The sequence below is a fragment of the Ursus arctos genome, unplaced genomic scaffold (assembly GCF_023065955.2).
Source record: "Ursus arctos isolate Adak ecotype North America unplaced genomic scaffold, UrsArc2.0 scaffold_33, whole genome shotgun sequence".
NCBI lineage: Eukaryota > Metazoa > Chordata > Mammalia > Carnivora > Ursidae > Ursus > Ursus arctos.
The window spans coordinates 14,939,160-14,957,745 of NW_026623019.1; the positions used below are offsets into that span (position 1 = coordinate 14,939,160).

Consider the following 18,586-nt stretch of genomic DNA (forward strand, 5'->3'; position numbering starts at 1 on the left):
TAAAGATGGTGCTCGCTTCTATGGAAGTTAAAGCAATTTTTACCTAGCCATAATAGTCATATAGCCAGAAATTTCTGTCCGTGCATCTTTGTGGTTCTTATTTTACAGGTGAGAGCCCTGAGGCATGCAGGGAGAATGAAGGCACTTAGAGCCCAGGGTTGAGATCAGGTAACACACTGTTGCCACAGGCATGGTGTAAGGCACGTGCGTCTTCTGCTGTCAAATGCTCCTGTGCTGTATTAGTTACTCCGTAGACAGCTCCGATCCAGCATTTGGAAGAACAGGCCCACGCTTCACCCCTGGACCTCCGCAGAGGGTCTAAAATCACTGGAGCAACGTAATTCCGAAGGAAATTTACGTTATTAAGAACTTTCTTAAAATCACACAGATGACCCTTGTTACATGTCATTGGCCTCTTGGATCTGCTTTCCAGAGGGTTGAGAACGAAGGAGAATTTCAGTGCAGAAATAATAGTTCTGGGGAGGGGGGCAGGATACGCAGTTTTTAAACTGCTGATTGTCATTTAGCAAACGCTGCCGCCTTTGGTGAATAAATAGTATCAAAAGGAAAAACCAATATTCTCCGTCCTGCCCTCCTTGCCTGGGCGGGCCCTTCACCCTTTACTTAATGAAATGGAACAGTTGATGCCTTTAACTCCCTCCTTCATTTAATCTCATTAATGCAGTCTGTTGGGATTCTAGTTGTGGAGTGACACTGGGGCGCTCGTCAGACCTCCAGCGAAAAGCGCCGTATTTTTCAGTTAGACTTGTAGCTGCTACGTCAAAATGTGTGAGAACGAGCTCAAAACGAAAGCTGACGCCACTGGTGAGTTTTGCGTGTTCTTCTCTCTTCGGACGCTTAGCTGTACGAACTAACCTTCAGGCAGAACAGGAGGCGCGTATGAGCTCTCAGCAAAATGAATTGATGGCGAGGCGTGGGAACAATAAAATATTTTCTGGCTTGAGAATGTCTGTAATAAATAAGTCACTCAGGCTTTATTTTCCACCGGAGAACATATTTATGTATAAGTATTACCATATCCTGCAGTGAATTACCAAATGCAGAAGTTTTGAGAATAAATTCAGGTAGTCACCTGCCACCTTACACTAGCATGAGGTTAACTCTGGGGACATCCTTGTCACGGTTTTGGAGCTCTGATGTTTGTCCTTGACATTACTATCATTATGACCATTTTACTCTTCTGATTTTTGAAAAATTCACATTATAGATCGATGACGCCAGGCAGTTTCTCATATGTAAGAAACCTAGTTTCCAAAAAAGGAAATCTATTTGGTTGAGTGATTATTAACAATAAGGGGAATCATATTTCAGTATTTCTCCTCAGTTTTTTACAAGTTAGTACCTAGTTCCCTAAACGCACATTATCTCATAATGTTTTGAGACCGGTTTTGAGCATTTGTCTTAAAAATATATCAGGGGCAATACTTTGGACGATTTGCTGCGACTTCTTTCGCTAGTACTATAGAGAAATGAACAACAGTTGGAAATACGAAAATGCAAGTGAACATAAGTAGTTGTTTCAAATAATACAAAGCTTACCATTGTTCAAAAAAAGTTCCTAGTCAAACCAGAAGTCCTTCAGGTATTATATAAACTCAGAATTACATCTTTGCATCTTTCCAGCTTCCTGGTGCTTGTAATTTTAGAGAAGAATGGATATTATTTCAAAGCAATTATTCACTGATTTCAAAATGCATGTATTTAAAAACCGTCTTGGTGAAATAAGCCATTATAAGCAGATTGCAGTTCTGACATCAACAGAGTCTTTAAACAACTATTTATCCTTACTACTGACAGATTTACTCAGGATATTGTTGCTATTGTTGTTTAGAAATTAATAACAGTGGACATATTAACGTCTATGCACTTAATCCTCTTTGGGTCTGAATTACAATTAGCAGAGGCTGACAGGTGCACAGAAATGTTCCTTTCTCTCCTGATTTGGTGGGAAGAAAACAGGAGTTTTCCCTCTGTTGTAAAATTCCATAAAACACAGTGTTTGATTTTAAGAGCTTATGCGTGTGTGTGTGTGCGTGTGCGCACACAACACATTTTTTAAATAAATTATATGAGCAAATGTGTATTTAAGTTCTGCAAAGAGAAACAAATATTTTACTTTCCTTTTAAATTTTAGTGGAATTAAAAGGAATATCCTAAATTAAACCCGCAGCTTTTTTTTTTAAGTTACTACAGCAGAATACTTTGTACTGTGCTCAGCAGTTTCTAGATTTCACCAGTCTTTTTCCTCTATTATTTTCCCCTCAAATAAATATCTCTGCGGCTTTGAAGTCATTCAAACCGCTAAAGAAACGACAGGAAAAAAAAGGAACTTCCCTTTTTCCTACCAGTTCAGTCCACAGGTAGCCTCAAAAGGCCTTGGGTAGAAATTAATGTATAAGAAACACAGCTAACAAACAGACCGACCAGAAACATCTCCATGCAAATGCTCTCGAAAGCTATCAAACAATGATTGTGAATCTTCTGCTTGTAGAGAAAAAACCAAAACAAAGGAAACTTGTTAAAGTTTCGAAAATCACGATATTTGTTCTTAGTGCTTGGTCACCATGGTTCCTCCAGCTCTTTCGCCAGCTTCCATAAACACTGAATAAAGCTGTGACGGATTACGTGCAGCATGCTGGATCTGATGAGCTCAAAAATAAGATAGCTTGGGTCCTATCATATTTAGGATTACCTGGTAATCTCTTTAGGGAAAGTGTGCAGTATCAGCAGAACGGGCACTTGGTCTTGGAGGGAGCTGGGCACTCATAATTCTCCATTTGTTGAGTGGCTAAGCCTTTGCCTACATTGACAGAGGGCCTCTGTGAGGTTTAGCATCGGGGGAAGTTCTAAGACAGAGCTTCAAACATGCATCCCAAATTATCATTGGACCCCTAAAATAATTTCTGGGCGTGAAGGTGAGAACACCTTCCTTTCAAATCTACATTGTCCCCTTTTTTGAAAAGGCTGTTTACATAAGGATGAAACTGAGCCCATACCTGCCTTTGCTAGAACGTAAATGATATGATGATGTAATTCTCAGTGCAGAAACTTGCAGGATAGTCTGCAATGGTAGCGTTCGCTGTTAACAAGATCAGAGCTCTTGGAGATCATCTAAAATATGAGTGCCTAAAATCTGAGTTTTTATAGAATACTCACTGATACTATTACATGTCTGAAGTGTTTTCCCATAAGTGAAAACTCCCTCATGTCATGCTGGAGTGTCTCTTCATACAAATTTTTCCCCAAATCAACCCTCTGATGGCAAAGGAAGTCTTTGTAGAACTGTTCCTTTTCCATTTCATTGTCTCTCTCTCCCTCTCTCTCTGACATGTAAAACAGATGGAAGTATCTCATGTGTGTTCTAAAGTTTGTTTATGTAATAATTTGCTGCACCAATGACTAGGAGCATATTAAAAAAACAGATATGTTTGTAAATATGAAAGAGTGACAGATAATACCACTGTTCAGTTTTTGGTCATCCAAGCACATTGTAGGACTTTATGAGCCAGTTAAATAACATTATGACATCAGGGGGAAAAATGTTAATATGGTACTAACATTCCAAACTTATGTGGACATCGCCTTCATGTAGGAAAGTAATCCACCCAAATATCTTATAAGAGGATGACATGCCATTTTTATTTTATAAGGTTTCTCTTTTTCAGAGCAAAGGCATTGAAATTGGATTCTGATCACTGCCTTTTGGAATATAACCTAGTTCTTCTCCCTGTGGTCCTGCCTTGTCTCTTTTTTAACATACTTCAAGAGATTTAGCCTTTCTTTGCCACCAAGCAGAGAAAGACATATTTTTCTTATTTTTGAACTCTCTGAACAAGTGCTGAGAACTTCCAGAATGGTTTCTCCTGCTTCTATCAGTGAAGAAAACGAGAAATAGTACTGTGTGCTTTCCATCCCAAAAGTCAGTTACTTGGGGTGTGGGTGTGTGTCTGTGTGTGTTTAGTGTTCCTGTTCCAACCTTTGAATTGTCTGTCTTCAAATGCATAATAGAATGTCTTGATTTTCATATTTATCATGTATGTCCCTGTTAACTGGTCTTTCCAAGTATTGCTGAAAAGACACTAGCGTACGAACCACCCCGTAGAGCACACTGAGCAGTAATACTGCATTGATTGGCAATATGAAATTGCCAATCCTGAATGCTTCCTTGCACAAAGAAGTGGCAATTTCGTGTAGTTCAACCTGATAACACGTGACTACAGATGGAAAGCATGGTCGTATGGTAGTTCGAAAAGCATTCTGCCACGGTTCACTTACCCCAATAACTAGGCCCCCAAGATAAGTTGAAGTAGCTCGTTTAGAATTTTACTCTCATAATTGGATTTTCCTCTTTGAATCTTTAGTCACCAGTTTTAACTTTACCATTTTCCTACCTATTTACCACTTGAAGTTCTGCTCACTGTCTAAGATCTGGCTCGAAACCACCTCATCCATCAAATCTTCCCAGCTTCCCCTACTTGAAATCAACATCTTCTACTCCACGTTCACCTAGCACCCTCTCAGTCTGCCCTACGTTCAAATTATTTAGACCTCTGTGGGGCTGTACAGTTACTGGATTCATTTGGAAGACAGAAACTTGGATTTGCTTGTATTTGTGGCCTAAAACAAACAAATACTTGCTGAATTAATTATTTTTAAAGTCGTCCTTACTTGTCTTGTTGGGCGACCTCAGAGGATCCTTACCACCTCCATCAAAAGAAGTGCATTTGTGTAATTCAATTATTTTTAATAATTAATAGAATTTTAGTGTACTTTTAGATTTACAGAATAGTTGAATAGACTTCATATACCTACTGCCCCCACACAATTTCCTCTATTATTAATATCTTGCATGAGTGTGATATATTTCTTGCAATTGATGAATCGATACTGATACTTTTTTGTTTTTTTTACTATTTTTAGATTTTATTTATATTCAAATTAGTTAAGATACGGTGTACTATTAGTTTCAGGGTAGAATTTAGTGATTCAGCAGTTGCATACAACACCGAGTGCTCATGATTTCAAGGGCCCTCCTTGATGCCCATCACCCAGTTACCCCATGCCCCCACCCACCTCCCCTCCAGCAACTCTCAGATTATTCCCCATAGTTAAGTGTCTCTTTTGGTTTGCCTCCCTCTCTGTTTTTATCTTATTCTATTTTTTCCTTCCCTTACCCTATGTTCATCAGTTTTGTTTCTTAAATTCCACATATGAGTGAAATCATATGGTATCTGTCTTTCTTTGACTGACTTATTTTGCTTAGAATAATACACTCTAGTTCCTTCCATGTCATTGCAAATGTCAAGATTTCATTCTTTTTGATGGCTGAATAATATCCCATTGTAATATCCTCATCTTTATCCATTCATCTGTCGATGGACACCTGGGTTTCTTCCATAGTTTGGCTATTGTGGACATTGCTGCTATAAACGTTGGGGTGCAGGTGTCCCTTTGAATCACTATGTTTAGGATAAATACCTAGTAGTGCGATTGCTGGGTCATAGGGTAGCTCTATTTTTAACCTTTTGAGGAACCTCTGTACTGTTTTCCGGAGTGGCTGCTCTAGCTTGCATTCCCACCGACAGTGTAAGAGGGCTCCCCTTTCTCCGCATCCTCTCCAACATCTCTTGTTTCCTGAGTTATTAATTTTAGCCATTCTGACTGGTGCGAGGTGGTCTCTCACTGTGGTTTTGTTTTGTATTTCCCTGATGTGTGTGATGTTTAGCATTTTTTCATGTGTTTACTAGCCCTTTGTATGCCTTTTTTTTTTTTTTTCTTCATTTGTATGTCTCCTTTGAAGAAATGTCTGTTCATATCTTCTGCCCGTTTCTTGACTGGGTATTTTATTTTTTGGGTGTTGAGTTTGAGAAGTTCTTTATAGATTTTAGATACTGGCCCTTTATCTGATATGTCTTTTGCAAATACCTTCTCCCATTCTGTAGGTCACCTTTTAGTTTAGTTGATTGTTTCCTTCACTGTGCAGAAGCTTTTTATCTTGAAGCCCCAATAGTTCGATTTTGCTTTTGTGTCCCTTGCCTCTGGGGATGTGGCTAGTAAGAAGTTGCTGTAGCCAATACTGATACGTTGTTAACTGTAGTCCATACTTTGCATTAGGTTCACTCTTAGTGTTGTATCATTCTATGGGTTTTGACCAATGGGTAGACATATATCCATCATCATTATCATGCAGAATAATTTCACTACCCTAACAATTCTGTGTGTTTCACCTATTTATGTTCCCCTCCATCCTCTGAATCTGTGGCAACCACTGATTTTTTTTTTTTTTTACTGTCTCTATTTTGCCTTTTTCAAAATGTCATGTGGTTGGAATTACACTGCCTTCTTTTATAAACCTTATGCATATGTGATTCTTCCATGTGTCTTCATGGCTTCATAGCTCACTTCTTTTTATCACTGAATGATATTCCTTGTCTGGGTGTACCAGTGTTGTTTTATCCACTCACCTATTAAAGGATATCTAATTTGTGAGGCAGGTATGAATAAAGTGGCCATAAACATAAGTGCGAAGGTTTTGTGTGGATGTAAATTGCCAATTCAGTTGCTGGGTCATATGGTCAGAACTTGTAGTTTTATAAGAAACTGCCAAACTGCCTTCCAAAGCTGCTGTCCCATTTCACATTCCCACCAGCAACAAATAAACATTCCTTTTGCTCTGCATCCTTACCAGCATTTGGTATTATCGTTTTGTTTTTGTTTTTTTTGGATTTTAGTCATTCTGATAGGTGTGTAGTGGCACATGTTGTTTTAACTTGTAATTCCCTAATGACATATGGCATTGCACGTCTTTTCATATGCTGAATTGCCATCCATACGTCATTGCTGAGGTGTCTGTTCTGGTCTTTGCCCATTTTTTTTTTAATTTTGAAAACTGAATTTTGGATAAAAGTCCTCTATGAGATACACGTTTGCCAATATTTTCTTTCTGTCTGTAATTTGTCTGTTCATGCTCTTAATGCAATTTGAATTGAGCGTAGAAAAGCTGTATTTTTTCATCTCCCAGAAAGAGGGGTTTTTGCTCTTTTTGAATTTTTATCAAGGGAATGAAGTCTGCCTGTTCACTCTGAGTCATCTGTGTGACTTTGTGTGCGGAGTTCTCCGTTCCTGTTCTCCTTCAGTGGGGCGGGGGCGGGGGGCTGCTTAAACATGAGCTTTCTGTTGCAGATTTCAGCTAAAGGAAGACTAGAGAGAGCGGCTCAGGAACACAAGAAGGAATTGCAGGGAGGCAGCAAAATAACCACTGTTTTCTTCTTTTCATAACTGAAAAAAATTAGCTATCAAGGATACACATCTTTTTTTTTTTTTTTTTTTTTAGTTTTTAGTTTTTAAAATTTATTTAAGTAATCTCTACACTCCACGTGGGAGCCAAAGTCCTGACCCCGATATCAAGAGTCACATGCTCTACCGACTGAGCCAGCCAGGCGCCCCATGTCTTCTTTTTTTAAGATGAAGTTCTCCTCACACGGAGAGGAGGTGGTTTAGGGGTAGAGACTCTGAGAGTTAAACTGTAGAATGTCTTCTCTTTCTTTCTTCCAGAAGGTCTCAAATTTCACTGTGCATATGAATCAGAGATACTGTTACAATGCAGATTCTGATCATCTTGGTCTAAGATAGAAGCTAAGGCCTGAATTTCTAGCAAGCACCCAGGAAATGCAGCGCTGCTGGTCAGGGACCACACTTTGAGTAATGTGGCTAGGGACGGCGTGATGGTAGAGGGAGGAACGTGGTGAGTAGCCATCATGACTACCGCGCCCCGTGTTAACTAACACGGCTCCACCAGATGGGGTAGCTTTCCAAATGTATCCTCTCCAGAATCACCATGGAGAGCTGAAATGAGTTCATCTCTGTTGCAAATATTGTTTGACCTCCTTATCTCCACCAAAAGGAGTAAACTTTGTGCAATTAAAAAGTTAAAATAGAAAAACTACTTTTCAGAATCTTCTTGAAAGGCTTTTTTTTTTTTTTTTGCAGAGCATCCAGAGAGTGAGCTAGTGGTCAGACCCTAAGAGCAGGTCCACGGAATGGGGGAGGACATACCCCCGCACAGTGTTACAAGGTGAAGAGATGTAGACACAGCTGACAATCGTTAAAATCTGTAAAGGAAACCCGGTCCACTGGGTGTTAATTACAGTAATGCAAGATGTTTCTGGGACGACAGTGGCTTCTCTTTCTTCTGCCTCGTCAATTAATGACCAGGGTTTTTTGTAACCCTTCAAGTGTCCTTCCCACTGCCTTTTGAGCAAAAGAGAAACACCTAACAGACAACAGCAGAAACTGCTTTTCCTAAATCTTGTGAATTTTTTAATTTCCCTTAATGCCAGAGAAATTAAAAATTCCATTAGTTCTCAGAGTAGCTACAACTGTAATTACCTGGACATCATGAAGCAATTCTTCTCAAATGTGAATGTGTTCTAGGGAGCTTGTTAAAAAGCAAATTCTGATTCAGTTGGTCCTGGGTAAGTCTTGATTCTTGGCATTTCTGATGTGCCCCCAGGACATGCCAATGCCACTGGTGTGCGGACCACAGCGCGGGTGGTCACCGAAGACATTATTGCTTTCATCCTCAGTGATGTCAGGTCCTACACACACATTATCTCGTTATAATTAAAACTTCGATAGGACAAGATGTAGTTAATGGGAATTAATTCACAAATTATGAGTTTAAAACCACTACGACTTCCAAGGGGGATATTTAACTTATTATCAGTAATTGCTATTGATGATAATAGTAATCGCTGCTACCGTCCTTTGTTGGTCTCATTCTCTGTTGTTTCAGTCTTTTGAGGAGTTAGAGTAGATGAGCAACTCTTCGGGGCTGAATGTTCCTCTGGAAGATAAATCAGCTCCCTTCATGATAATCCTATAAATCATGCCTTTGAAAAAAATCATTTTTTGTCATTCTCATATGATAGTAATTTTTTTGTTACTCTCATTTACAATGACATGTAGTTAAGGGATATGACAATATAAAAATAAATGTCACCTGTAGGTCATTCAGAAGCTGTCTGTCTAAACTGAATGAAACCAACGGCTCACACAGACTACCACCCAGAATATTACGGAAGAGAGTTTAAGAAGAAAGGAGAGAGGTGGAGCTCCCAAATGCTGATAGAGGAATTAGGGTGTAGTGAATTGCATGCACTATATTTGGTATTTAAGCAGGAGGCTGGGATTGAAGATGCTGTGTGCCCCGATGAGACGTACATGAACACACATGTGATCCAATGTCAGGAATCTTTTAGAGTCACCCCATAGCATGGTATCAAAGCTCAAAGACTTCTGCTTTCTTCCTGAGGGTCTCATTTTTCCACACTTCTGCTCTTTGCTGATAAATCAAAGTTACAGTGAAACCGGATCTTAGAAATACTTGCTTTTTCCTGTAGGTCTGCTCTAATGTGACATCAGAAGATAGTATGCCTCATAGAGGTAGAAACTTATCAGTCTGCCCGTGAGAGAGGGAAAGACTACAAACAGGGATTTTAATTTAGACTTGCCACAAATGATAGGTGAGCTACAGCTTACAGGGCTCCCGAGACCATGTGCAAGAGGAATTTTAACCAAAATAGTCATGCTTATCGGAAGTTCTGTATGTGCCGATTGTGCTTCACTCAGATATTAAGAGTTTTTCATGCCCTGCCCACTTTTAGCATAACTGTAAAATTCTGGGAAACAGAAACTGAGGGGCAAAGCCAGTATCCAGGAATGGAAGTTATTGTAGATGGGGCAAATGCTTCTTATTTCCTTTCAGAAAAAGAAAAAAGGGGGCACCTGGGTGGCATCCAACTCTTGATTTTAGCTCAGATCAGGATCTTGGGGTCCTGGAATCAAACTCCGCATCTGGCTCCGCGCTCAGTGGGAGTCTGCTGGAGATTCTCCCTCTCTCTCTGCCCCTCCCCCCTCACATAAATAACTAAATCTTTTTAAAAAGAGAAAGAAAAAAGGCAGAAAACAAAAGATGCTAGAAGTATAGCCCAGGGGCGCCTGGGTGGCACAGCGGTTAAGCGTCTGCCTTCGGCTCAGGGCGTGATCCTGGCGTTATGGGATCGAGCCCCACATCAGGCTCCTCTGCTGGGAGCCTGCTTCTTCCTCTCCCACTCCCCCTGCTGTGTTCCCTCTCTCACTGGCTGTCTCTATCTCTGTCGAATAAATAAAAATAAAATCTTTAAAAAAATAAAAATAAATAAAAAAAAAAAAGAAGTATAGCCCAAACTAAAGGTCAACAAACAGAAAGAGAATTCTTTGTCACTCCTTGGTATTTTTTGGATTGTAGGCTTGTCTTTGGGCTTCATTTCCTTTGCAGGCAGTTCACATGCTACGGAGAATTCCTAGTTCACAACTTGATTCATTTATTCCTCAATGGGAGCCTCATTGTAGCAGAGTCACTTGGGGACCTACTCCAAAATATATATCCACCCCAATCAAGATTCTGATTACTTCTCCTCACCCCAAATATGGGAAATCAGTATTGCTTAAAGCCTTTTTTATAAAAGGGAGTATGTCAAATCTCTTGGTTGTACTGAAAGAAAGAAAATTAGGACTGCTGCTTTTCAGAGTTATACAAATTCTCATTTGGTCTCAATAGAAATTTTTTTAAAAAAAGTATTGGGGCACCTGGGTCAGTTAAGCATCTGCCTTCAGCTCAGGTCATGATCTCAGGGTCCTGGGATCAAGCCCCGTGTTGGACTTTCTGCCCAGCGGGGAGCCTGCTTCTCCCTCTCCCTCTGCTTGTCACTCCCCCTACTTGTGCTCTCTCTAGAGCTCTCTCAAATAAATATATAAAATCTTTTAAAAGCATGAAAATTAAATAATAAAAAAAAGTATTACCTGGACCCTTTCCTCCAGGGACTTAAAATGCCCAGACTATAAAAATGGCCAGGTTGAGTCGTAGGAGATGGAATGGGGAATTGAGAGCCACAAGAACACATGCAGTAAAATGTTTCCTTCAGTGAGAGCGTGCCTGAACAGTCCACTATTACTACCATTTCTGATGGATTCTTTTAAGAATTAAGGTATTTTGATGCATCAAAGTGGGATGCATTTTCTAGTGAATGCGTTCGCCTGGATTAGTTTATCGAACTTAACACCTGCCTTCAGCAGCAGGGGGTCGGAGGGAGCAGAACAAAAGACATGACATTTTGATCATCAGGAAGCATTGAACACAGGATGGCTTTGTGCGATGTTGTAGTAAGGGGCTCTGAGCAAGGGAGAACCTTCAGGAGGTCCTGGGTGGGGGGGCAGGGGGAGAGCTGCCACCTTCAAAGAAGAGACAAACCATGACTAGTTAATAATTATTGAATAGGACCTGCCTGCCAAATCATGGGGTGTTAAATTAATTGTACTTCATAGCATGATCTTATATAAAGTAAAACATCAAATTATTTTAAATCTTTCATGATTTTCTTTGATATTGTATGAATATCATTTCCAAAATACTATATAGGATCGGTTTTTTAAACAAAAAGATCTAATTGGTAAATAAAATTTTAACTGTAGTCTCCACAGAGGATTACCAATAGAAAAATGGAAGTGAGCAGAAAATATAAGAAATGGAGAAACTGCGAAATGAACACATCTCAAGCTATCTCTCAGGGCATTTCGGCTCCTCTGCGTTTGTCTCTCAGAGAACACTGTCGTTGAATGAATCCAGGAGTCACACTAAAGTAGGAAAGTTGAACTCCCCCCTCGGTGTCCTTAGAGCGCCTTCACTGTCACAGCTGGTGTGGTCCAAGCCACCAAATCCTCCCTAGATGTTCAGCTTGAAACCATGATAAATAGCATGTCACCAAATCTACATTCACTGCAGGATAACGGCCTGTGAGATGATGGCTGGAGTAATGGCAAGACGTTTAGAAGCGTCCATTGGAGCAATGATGTCGTGCGTTGTCCTAATCGGTGTCTGAAATACTCTGCCTTGAAGACGTGCTTTATGAAAGACCTAGCCTGAGTTATGATGTTTTAGCTCAGAAAGAGTTTATTTTAAACGAGCGCAAAGGAAAAGGATTCGTCCTTGAAATTATTTAAATTTATCTTCACCTATAATAAACCACAGATGACCTGTTCTGCCGTAATAGGTAAAAACAGTCATAGGTTTCCCAAATTGATAATCCCTTCCCACGCATAGCAACACACATATACCCTTTGAAGTGACATCTTTCTCTTTAAAAATACTGTTAAAATGTTTATGGTTCTTCAGGATTACATGTTGAGCTGGGATAATAAATATGTATAAATATGCAGATGCTCTATCGAATCATTCCTTATCCCATGTATATTTTCCAAGTTGTATAAGATAACCTTTGTGGCTTTCAAAAACATCTTCTCACACCCCAGGGGGCAAATTACCTCTATTTTCATTTCCTTTAGAGTTAGATCATTTTATAATTAAGAACTTATTGAAGCAGATTCTCCCCACGTGTAAGTTACTCCCTGGGGAGTAATTTATGCAAAGAGTGCCTCTGACTTAATATCATATAAGCCTAACAACTGTACTGTGGATACCTGGTATTTTTAGTCAATTTTGTAATCATTATAAAGAATCCACTGTTTGAAAGGTTATCACTAGAAAAAAAAAAGTACAAATAATGTATACTGTCATTCATTTGAGTTTTTTAAATAAGATTTTTAATAAAGGAATAGTAACATGGTCTGTCATAATTCTTGTCCAAAAGCATTAGAAATACCAGCTAACAGTAATTCTGATGCTGACAAGGACTGACATTTTGTAGCTATTTACTATTTGTAAGGCTCTTCTACATAAAATATCTCATTTAATCCTCACAAATCCATGTCATTTGTCAGCTAAACTTATAAACCAAAGAACAAAATAAGAATTTGATCTTGGCCATGGACCCAATCATTAACAGATTAGGAACAGGAAAACAGAATAGAATTACATCAAATCTCACATTTTTTCCCATATCACGAAACCTTGAAAACAAATACCAGCTCTTCTCATCTGAAAGCTGAAGAAACAGAACCAGTATAAATAGTTAGGCTACTAACCATTATAGTTGACTTTGTCTCATCTCCTGATGTTTTTATCATTATCTCTTTAGCTGGTACTATTGGAATAATATAGGCATTCAAAATTGTATTCATATTGTATCCCTGCGGTAGGCAGAGAAAGGGTTACTGGACAAAGTATAGGGAAAATTGGCTAATTTCTATTTGCCGTCTCCCAAATCAACTCAAGGGCGTCATTAACCACTTGGATCCTCGGTTTTCTCGTACAAAAAATAGGGCCATAACGCTGAATTTTTTGCTTATAAAGATGACTTGAACTTACTGTGAAATACTTGATTTCAAAAAAATTGAATATGCTCTCCTAAAGCTAAGTATTATCTTTTTTTAAAAATGTAAAACAATAAGAAAAAGAGGGTTATGTCTTACATTTATCTGTTTTGTATATTCCAGGGTGAGAAACTGTAGAAAAGCATCCAAATGGCAGATTGATGTACAAAGCATTTTGAGGCATATTTTGCATAATTATTTTAAATTGGGAACGGGAATAGCAGCTCTTCCTGGTGTGTACAATTTTAACAACACTTAGAATACTACCAGAGACATAGGAATTACTACATTCTAAATAAAGTTTATCTCATGGATTCATCCATAACCTCGATGCCGATGACTTAAAATCATCTTTCTAAGAGGTTCTATCTACAGGTGCCTACCTGTGCACACAGGCGAGTTGAAAATCCCATGCCCCACCATATTCCACAAAGTAGTTGCCTTACCAACAACCCCATTTGTGCCCAACTGCTATTGAATCTGACCCTCAAGGGTGAAGCTAGAAGTCACCTTTGATTCTCCATCAATTTCCACCTCTGTGTCCATTCTTTCCTTGATCCCGATTGAACTATCTTTCTGTTTGCTTCTTCCTCTCCATTTCTCCTGCCACTGATGGAATCCATGCTTTCGTCTCCTAACACCAGGTTTGGAATAGCCTTTTAATTGGTCTTCTGGTTATTTTTGGTTAGCTGGCTGAACCCACCTTTCTAAGGGGCCCAAACCACCTCTTCCATCGTGTCTTCACCCTCTTCCCTTCCTTGAATCTTTAATGCCAGCGGTATCAGGTGAAAATTCCTCTGCCTAACTCCCAGGAGCTCCATAATCTCCTACCAGTCCCTCTACCCAACTGTGTGGCCCACGTCTCCAGTAGAGCCGAGTTGTCTGTCCCAACGATCATGAGCCACTGTCATTCCAGACCTCTTCTAGTGCCGTCTCCTGGCAGAAATGCCCTTTGCCCTTCGTGTCAGCCTAACCTCATCATGCACAATCTTCAAAATCAGCCCACATGTCTTCATCTCCACAAAATTACTTTGTTTGTATTGAAGTCATAGTAGCTACCTGTTTTATCATTTTCCCCTGATTTCCCCATGTATTAATTTCATTGTATTAGTGAAATTATTTGTGTCATTAATATATCATATCTTGTGTCAACAACTTTTATCATTTTTATGGTCATGCTCAATAAATATGGGCGCCGTTGACATTTGGACAAGTACACATCCAGCCACGTCGTGTATAAAGCTGCCGCCACCCCTTCCAGTTTTGCTTTATTTACTTATTTAAAATACTGTTGAAATAAGGCAGTGGGATAGCTCTCAGTGACCTAATGTTTGAAGTGCAAAATAAGAAAACCAAAGCCACAGGTTCAAGGGATTTTTGAGTCAACTTAATAACCAGATCAAGTTTAAAAAGGAGAAAGCAGTGAACTAAGAGTTTAGAAAACTACTGGGTCCCTGGTTATATTTTTTAGTTTAGAAAAACAAAGCAAGTGGGACGCCTGGATGGCTCAGTCGGTGAAGCGTCTGCCTTTGGCTCAGGTCATGATCTCAGGGTCTTGGGATCGAGTCCCATGTCTGGCTCCTCGCTCAGCAGGGAGACTGCTTCTCCCTCTGCCCCTCCCCCTGCTCGCTCATGCTTTCTCTCTCTCACTCTGATGAATACATGAATAAAGTCTTAAAAACAAAAAACAGCAAATACTTTAAAAGGAGAAAAAAAAGAAAAAGCAAACAGTGGCAGATGGCTGCCCTTTCACTCAGAAGAAATGTCAAGAAGCCATTCAAATAGTGGCCGGCGACCCCCCTCCCCAGGGTCTCAAACACTAAGGTCATCCCGGGGAGAGGTGGGAAGGGGGACAGGAGAGCAAAAGGAAGAAGCTCAAAATCTCTCTTTTCCTCTTTCAGCACAAATTGAAGTGATACCATGCAAAATTTGTGGCGATAAGTCCTCCGGGATCCACTACGGGGTGATCACGTGTGAAGGCTGCAAGGTAGGGGACTCTAACACAGCACTGCCGACAGCGTCGTGCTTGCCTCGGGCATCAGTGTACCTCGCCGTGCACGTGCTGACATCTTTGTAACGAGCGCCCGCTGAAGGATGCTTGTGCCTGCTGCTGACACGCAGGAATTTCTGCTTGGTGTGTGGGTGGGTTGGTTTTCTGTTCTTTGGCCTTTCAGCTTTTTCATGATCGCCTACCTGGTCAGCAGCTACTTAAAAATGGATTGTTATTTAAAAGCTTGAATTAGTCACATTTACAGAGATAGAAATACAGCTTCCTGTTGTTTTAACAGTATTGTCTTCAGTAAACTCAAGGGCATTGGTTACTAGGTGAAACAACTAAAGGTTAAAGATGGCAAGCCCATGGCCTAGATTTATTTATCTGCTTGAGAAAGAAGTCAGAGGTAACCGTTGCAATATGCATATGGCCGTCCTTTATTCTCACATTCCAGAAAAATAAAAGTAGAAGCATGGAATGTCAGAAGTATACCGGATAATCTCTAAATTAATTAAAAATTATCTGCCCCCACCTCCTCATTTTTCAGTAAGATACTGAGGTATAAACAAGATCATGTCATTTGGCCAATGTCACTGATCTAGTTAGTGAAAAAGTATGGCCAAAAACATAGGATTTTTCATTCTCAATCCAGTGTTCTTCTCCAAGGGGAGATTCAACCAACCCTTCCAAAGACAAACGAATTCCTATGAGCAAGTTGCTCTTAACATACGAAGTTGAAAATAGCAGTTAACATAGACCTAATCTGAAACAAGAAAAATTTGAAAGTTCACAGTAAGTTTTTAAAATTCTTCCTTAGAAGGAAAAAAAAAAAAATGAGTGCGAGACTAAATACCACGAAGGAAATAAAAAACAATTCCACGCCTAATTTCAAAGAGCAGAGCGTCACCAGAACAAACAAAATGCAGCTACGCTCTGCGAGAGAAAAGTGATATGTTGGCAAAGTTATTGGCAAAAGCAATCATATTTTTGATCAACGATGGAAGCAGAGCGAATCATTAATTTAAGATCAGTAGACTGGGGGGCCCCTGGCTGGCTCAGTCGATAGAGCACACGACTCTTGAATCTCAGGGTTTTGAGTTCAAGCCCCATGTTGGGTAGAGAGATTACTTAAAAAATTTAAAAAAAAAAATTTTTTTTTAAAAATCAGTAGTCTGAAGGAGATGTAGCACAATCACAGATTCTAAGAACTAACCTTAGTCCTAACAGACTCAAATACACGTGAAATAAAACATACCATAACCGTCAAATAGTAGTGCTATGGGAAAGACTGGCAATGTCTTCGTCGTAGGCTCCAAAAAGTATGATTCCTGGAATTGAAATGGGAGTGAAGAAAAGAAAGAGAAATAAATGAAAATAAAGTGGGAAAAGGCTGCAGAGAGGGGAGAAGAGCATGAATGTAACTAACCCATCGACATCCTGACCTGCTTTGAAGGTGATTAGTGATAATCCATATTTAAACATCATGAGACATGCTTTGCATTCTGTTCCTCTGCTGACCTACAATTGAGAATTGCATGTTATCCACCTTAATGCAGTTGTTTCCAACTCATTAGAAGAAACAATAAAGCAAAATTACAAACCAGCAATTTTTTATTCTCCTTAGAGTAGGTTATTACTACCTCTGGGAGGTAGACAAGCAGTTTTCTTCATAAATGCTAATAATTTTAGAATCTGTACCCTCCAGGGAAAGCATTTCCGCCACTGTGTTGGTTTATCATGCAATTTTAAGGCCCCTGGTCTAGTTTACAAAGTATCCACCCAATACATATTTTTAGACCAGTGTCAAAGTGTGGATGTTTTGTGTTTCGTTGTATGAGCTCTCTTAGGAAAATGCCTGATTTCAAAATGTGAGCGTAGGTCCATGTTAAAAAGCAAAACATTTTAAACAGTCATTTCCAGAAGATTTAACTATGGAACAAATATATTCCAACAGGTCAATAGCCAGAAACAAGTGTGTAGGTTCCTGTCTTCTCTTCCATTTAAGGGAAGAAGACACAATCCTAGAAATTACACTGCTATTCGGAACCATACTCTGAAGTTGTAGCCAAAATGACATTGTGCGCGAGACTACTATTTTTTTTTATTTGCTGGGAAAAGCCACATGTGTAAATATGCTGCATTTTTCTCCAAATAGAAAACTCAAGAAACTCTGTTCAGAATAAGATCTCAGAATCGGCGCGTTCGTATCAACCTCTGAATTTTCATAATACTGTTCTTGAGTCAACATAAACAACCCATTTCAAATAACATCAATTCAGCGTGTGTACTTATTCAAATTCCTCCTCATTCAATAAAATTTGAAACAGAATCTCTTTTTCATGCCAAAGACCTCATTTGCAATAATGAGCAACAGATAAGCAAGAAATGCCTCCTAATTAATGTCAAATTGGCCTTAAATTAGGACTGTAGCTGTGACTTCAAAAGTCTTCTCTGTCAGCTCTTTTGCTAAGTGGCACCAGAGTATCCAAAGATAAAAACCACCAATTCTTCCTCAAAATGTAAATTCCAAGTCCTCTTTTATCAAGACTGATGGGCCGAAGTAATGGCTTCTGACGGCTTTGATGGTACAGATCTCCCTTGACCTGCATGGGGTTACGTCCCTACAAACTCAGGGTGAGTTGAAAATCTCTTAAGTCAAAAACGCATTTAATACACTTAACCTACCAAACATCGTGGCTGAGCCTCGCCCACCTTAAATGTGCTCGGAACACTTACATTAGCTTTTGGTTGGGCAAAATCATCTAACACAAAGCCCATTTTATAATAAACGTGTTGAACATCTCATGTAATTTATTGACTACTGCACTGAAAGTGAAAACCAGAATGGCTGTGAGCGTACGGGGTTGTTGACCCCCGGGATCGCCAGGCTGACTGGGAGCTGGGGCCGCAGCCCTGCCCAGCATCACAGGAGAGCACCATACGGCCTCTCACTAGCCTGGGAAAAGATCCAAATTCAAAATTCAAAGTATGGTTTCTACTGAACGCGTACTGCTTTCGCACCATCTGTAAAGTCAAAAAATCATAAATTGCACCACTATACGTCGGGAACCATTTGTGTAGGGAGTACATCATTTCAATCCCTGGGGGCTGGGGTGTGAGCTCTGTTTTTAAGGGCTCCGGGAATTCATTCGAACTGGACGGTTGGCTGTCTCATTCTGCCACCACTGGTCCATCATGTAAGTCATACACGTGGATTTGTGGGCACCAAACTAGTCCTTGTTTTGAATGGCTTGGGGCTTACAA

The 18,586-nt window shown here is 39.8% G+C and overlaps 1 protein-coding gene across 1 annotated transcript in view; it reads left to right on the forward strand.

Moving 5' to 3' along the window:
• The window catches only part of RORB (RAR related orphan receptor B), a 191,198-nt gene that overhangs the window by 114,458 nt on the left and 58,154 nt on the right, over window positions 1–18,586 (forward strand). Inside the window, exon 2 of the mRNA XM_026518832.4 lies at window positions 15,231–15,316. Within this exon, the coding sequence (XP_026374617.1) occupies window positions 15,231–15,316 (86 nt within the window). The remainder of the gene's footprint in view (window positions 1–15,230; window positions 15,317–18,586) is intronic.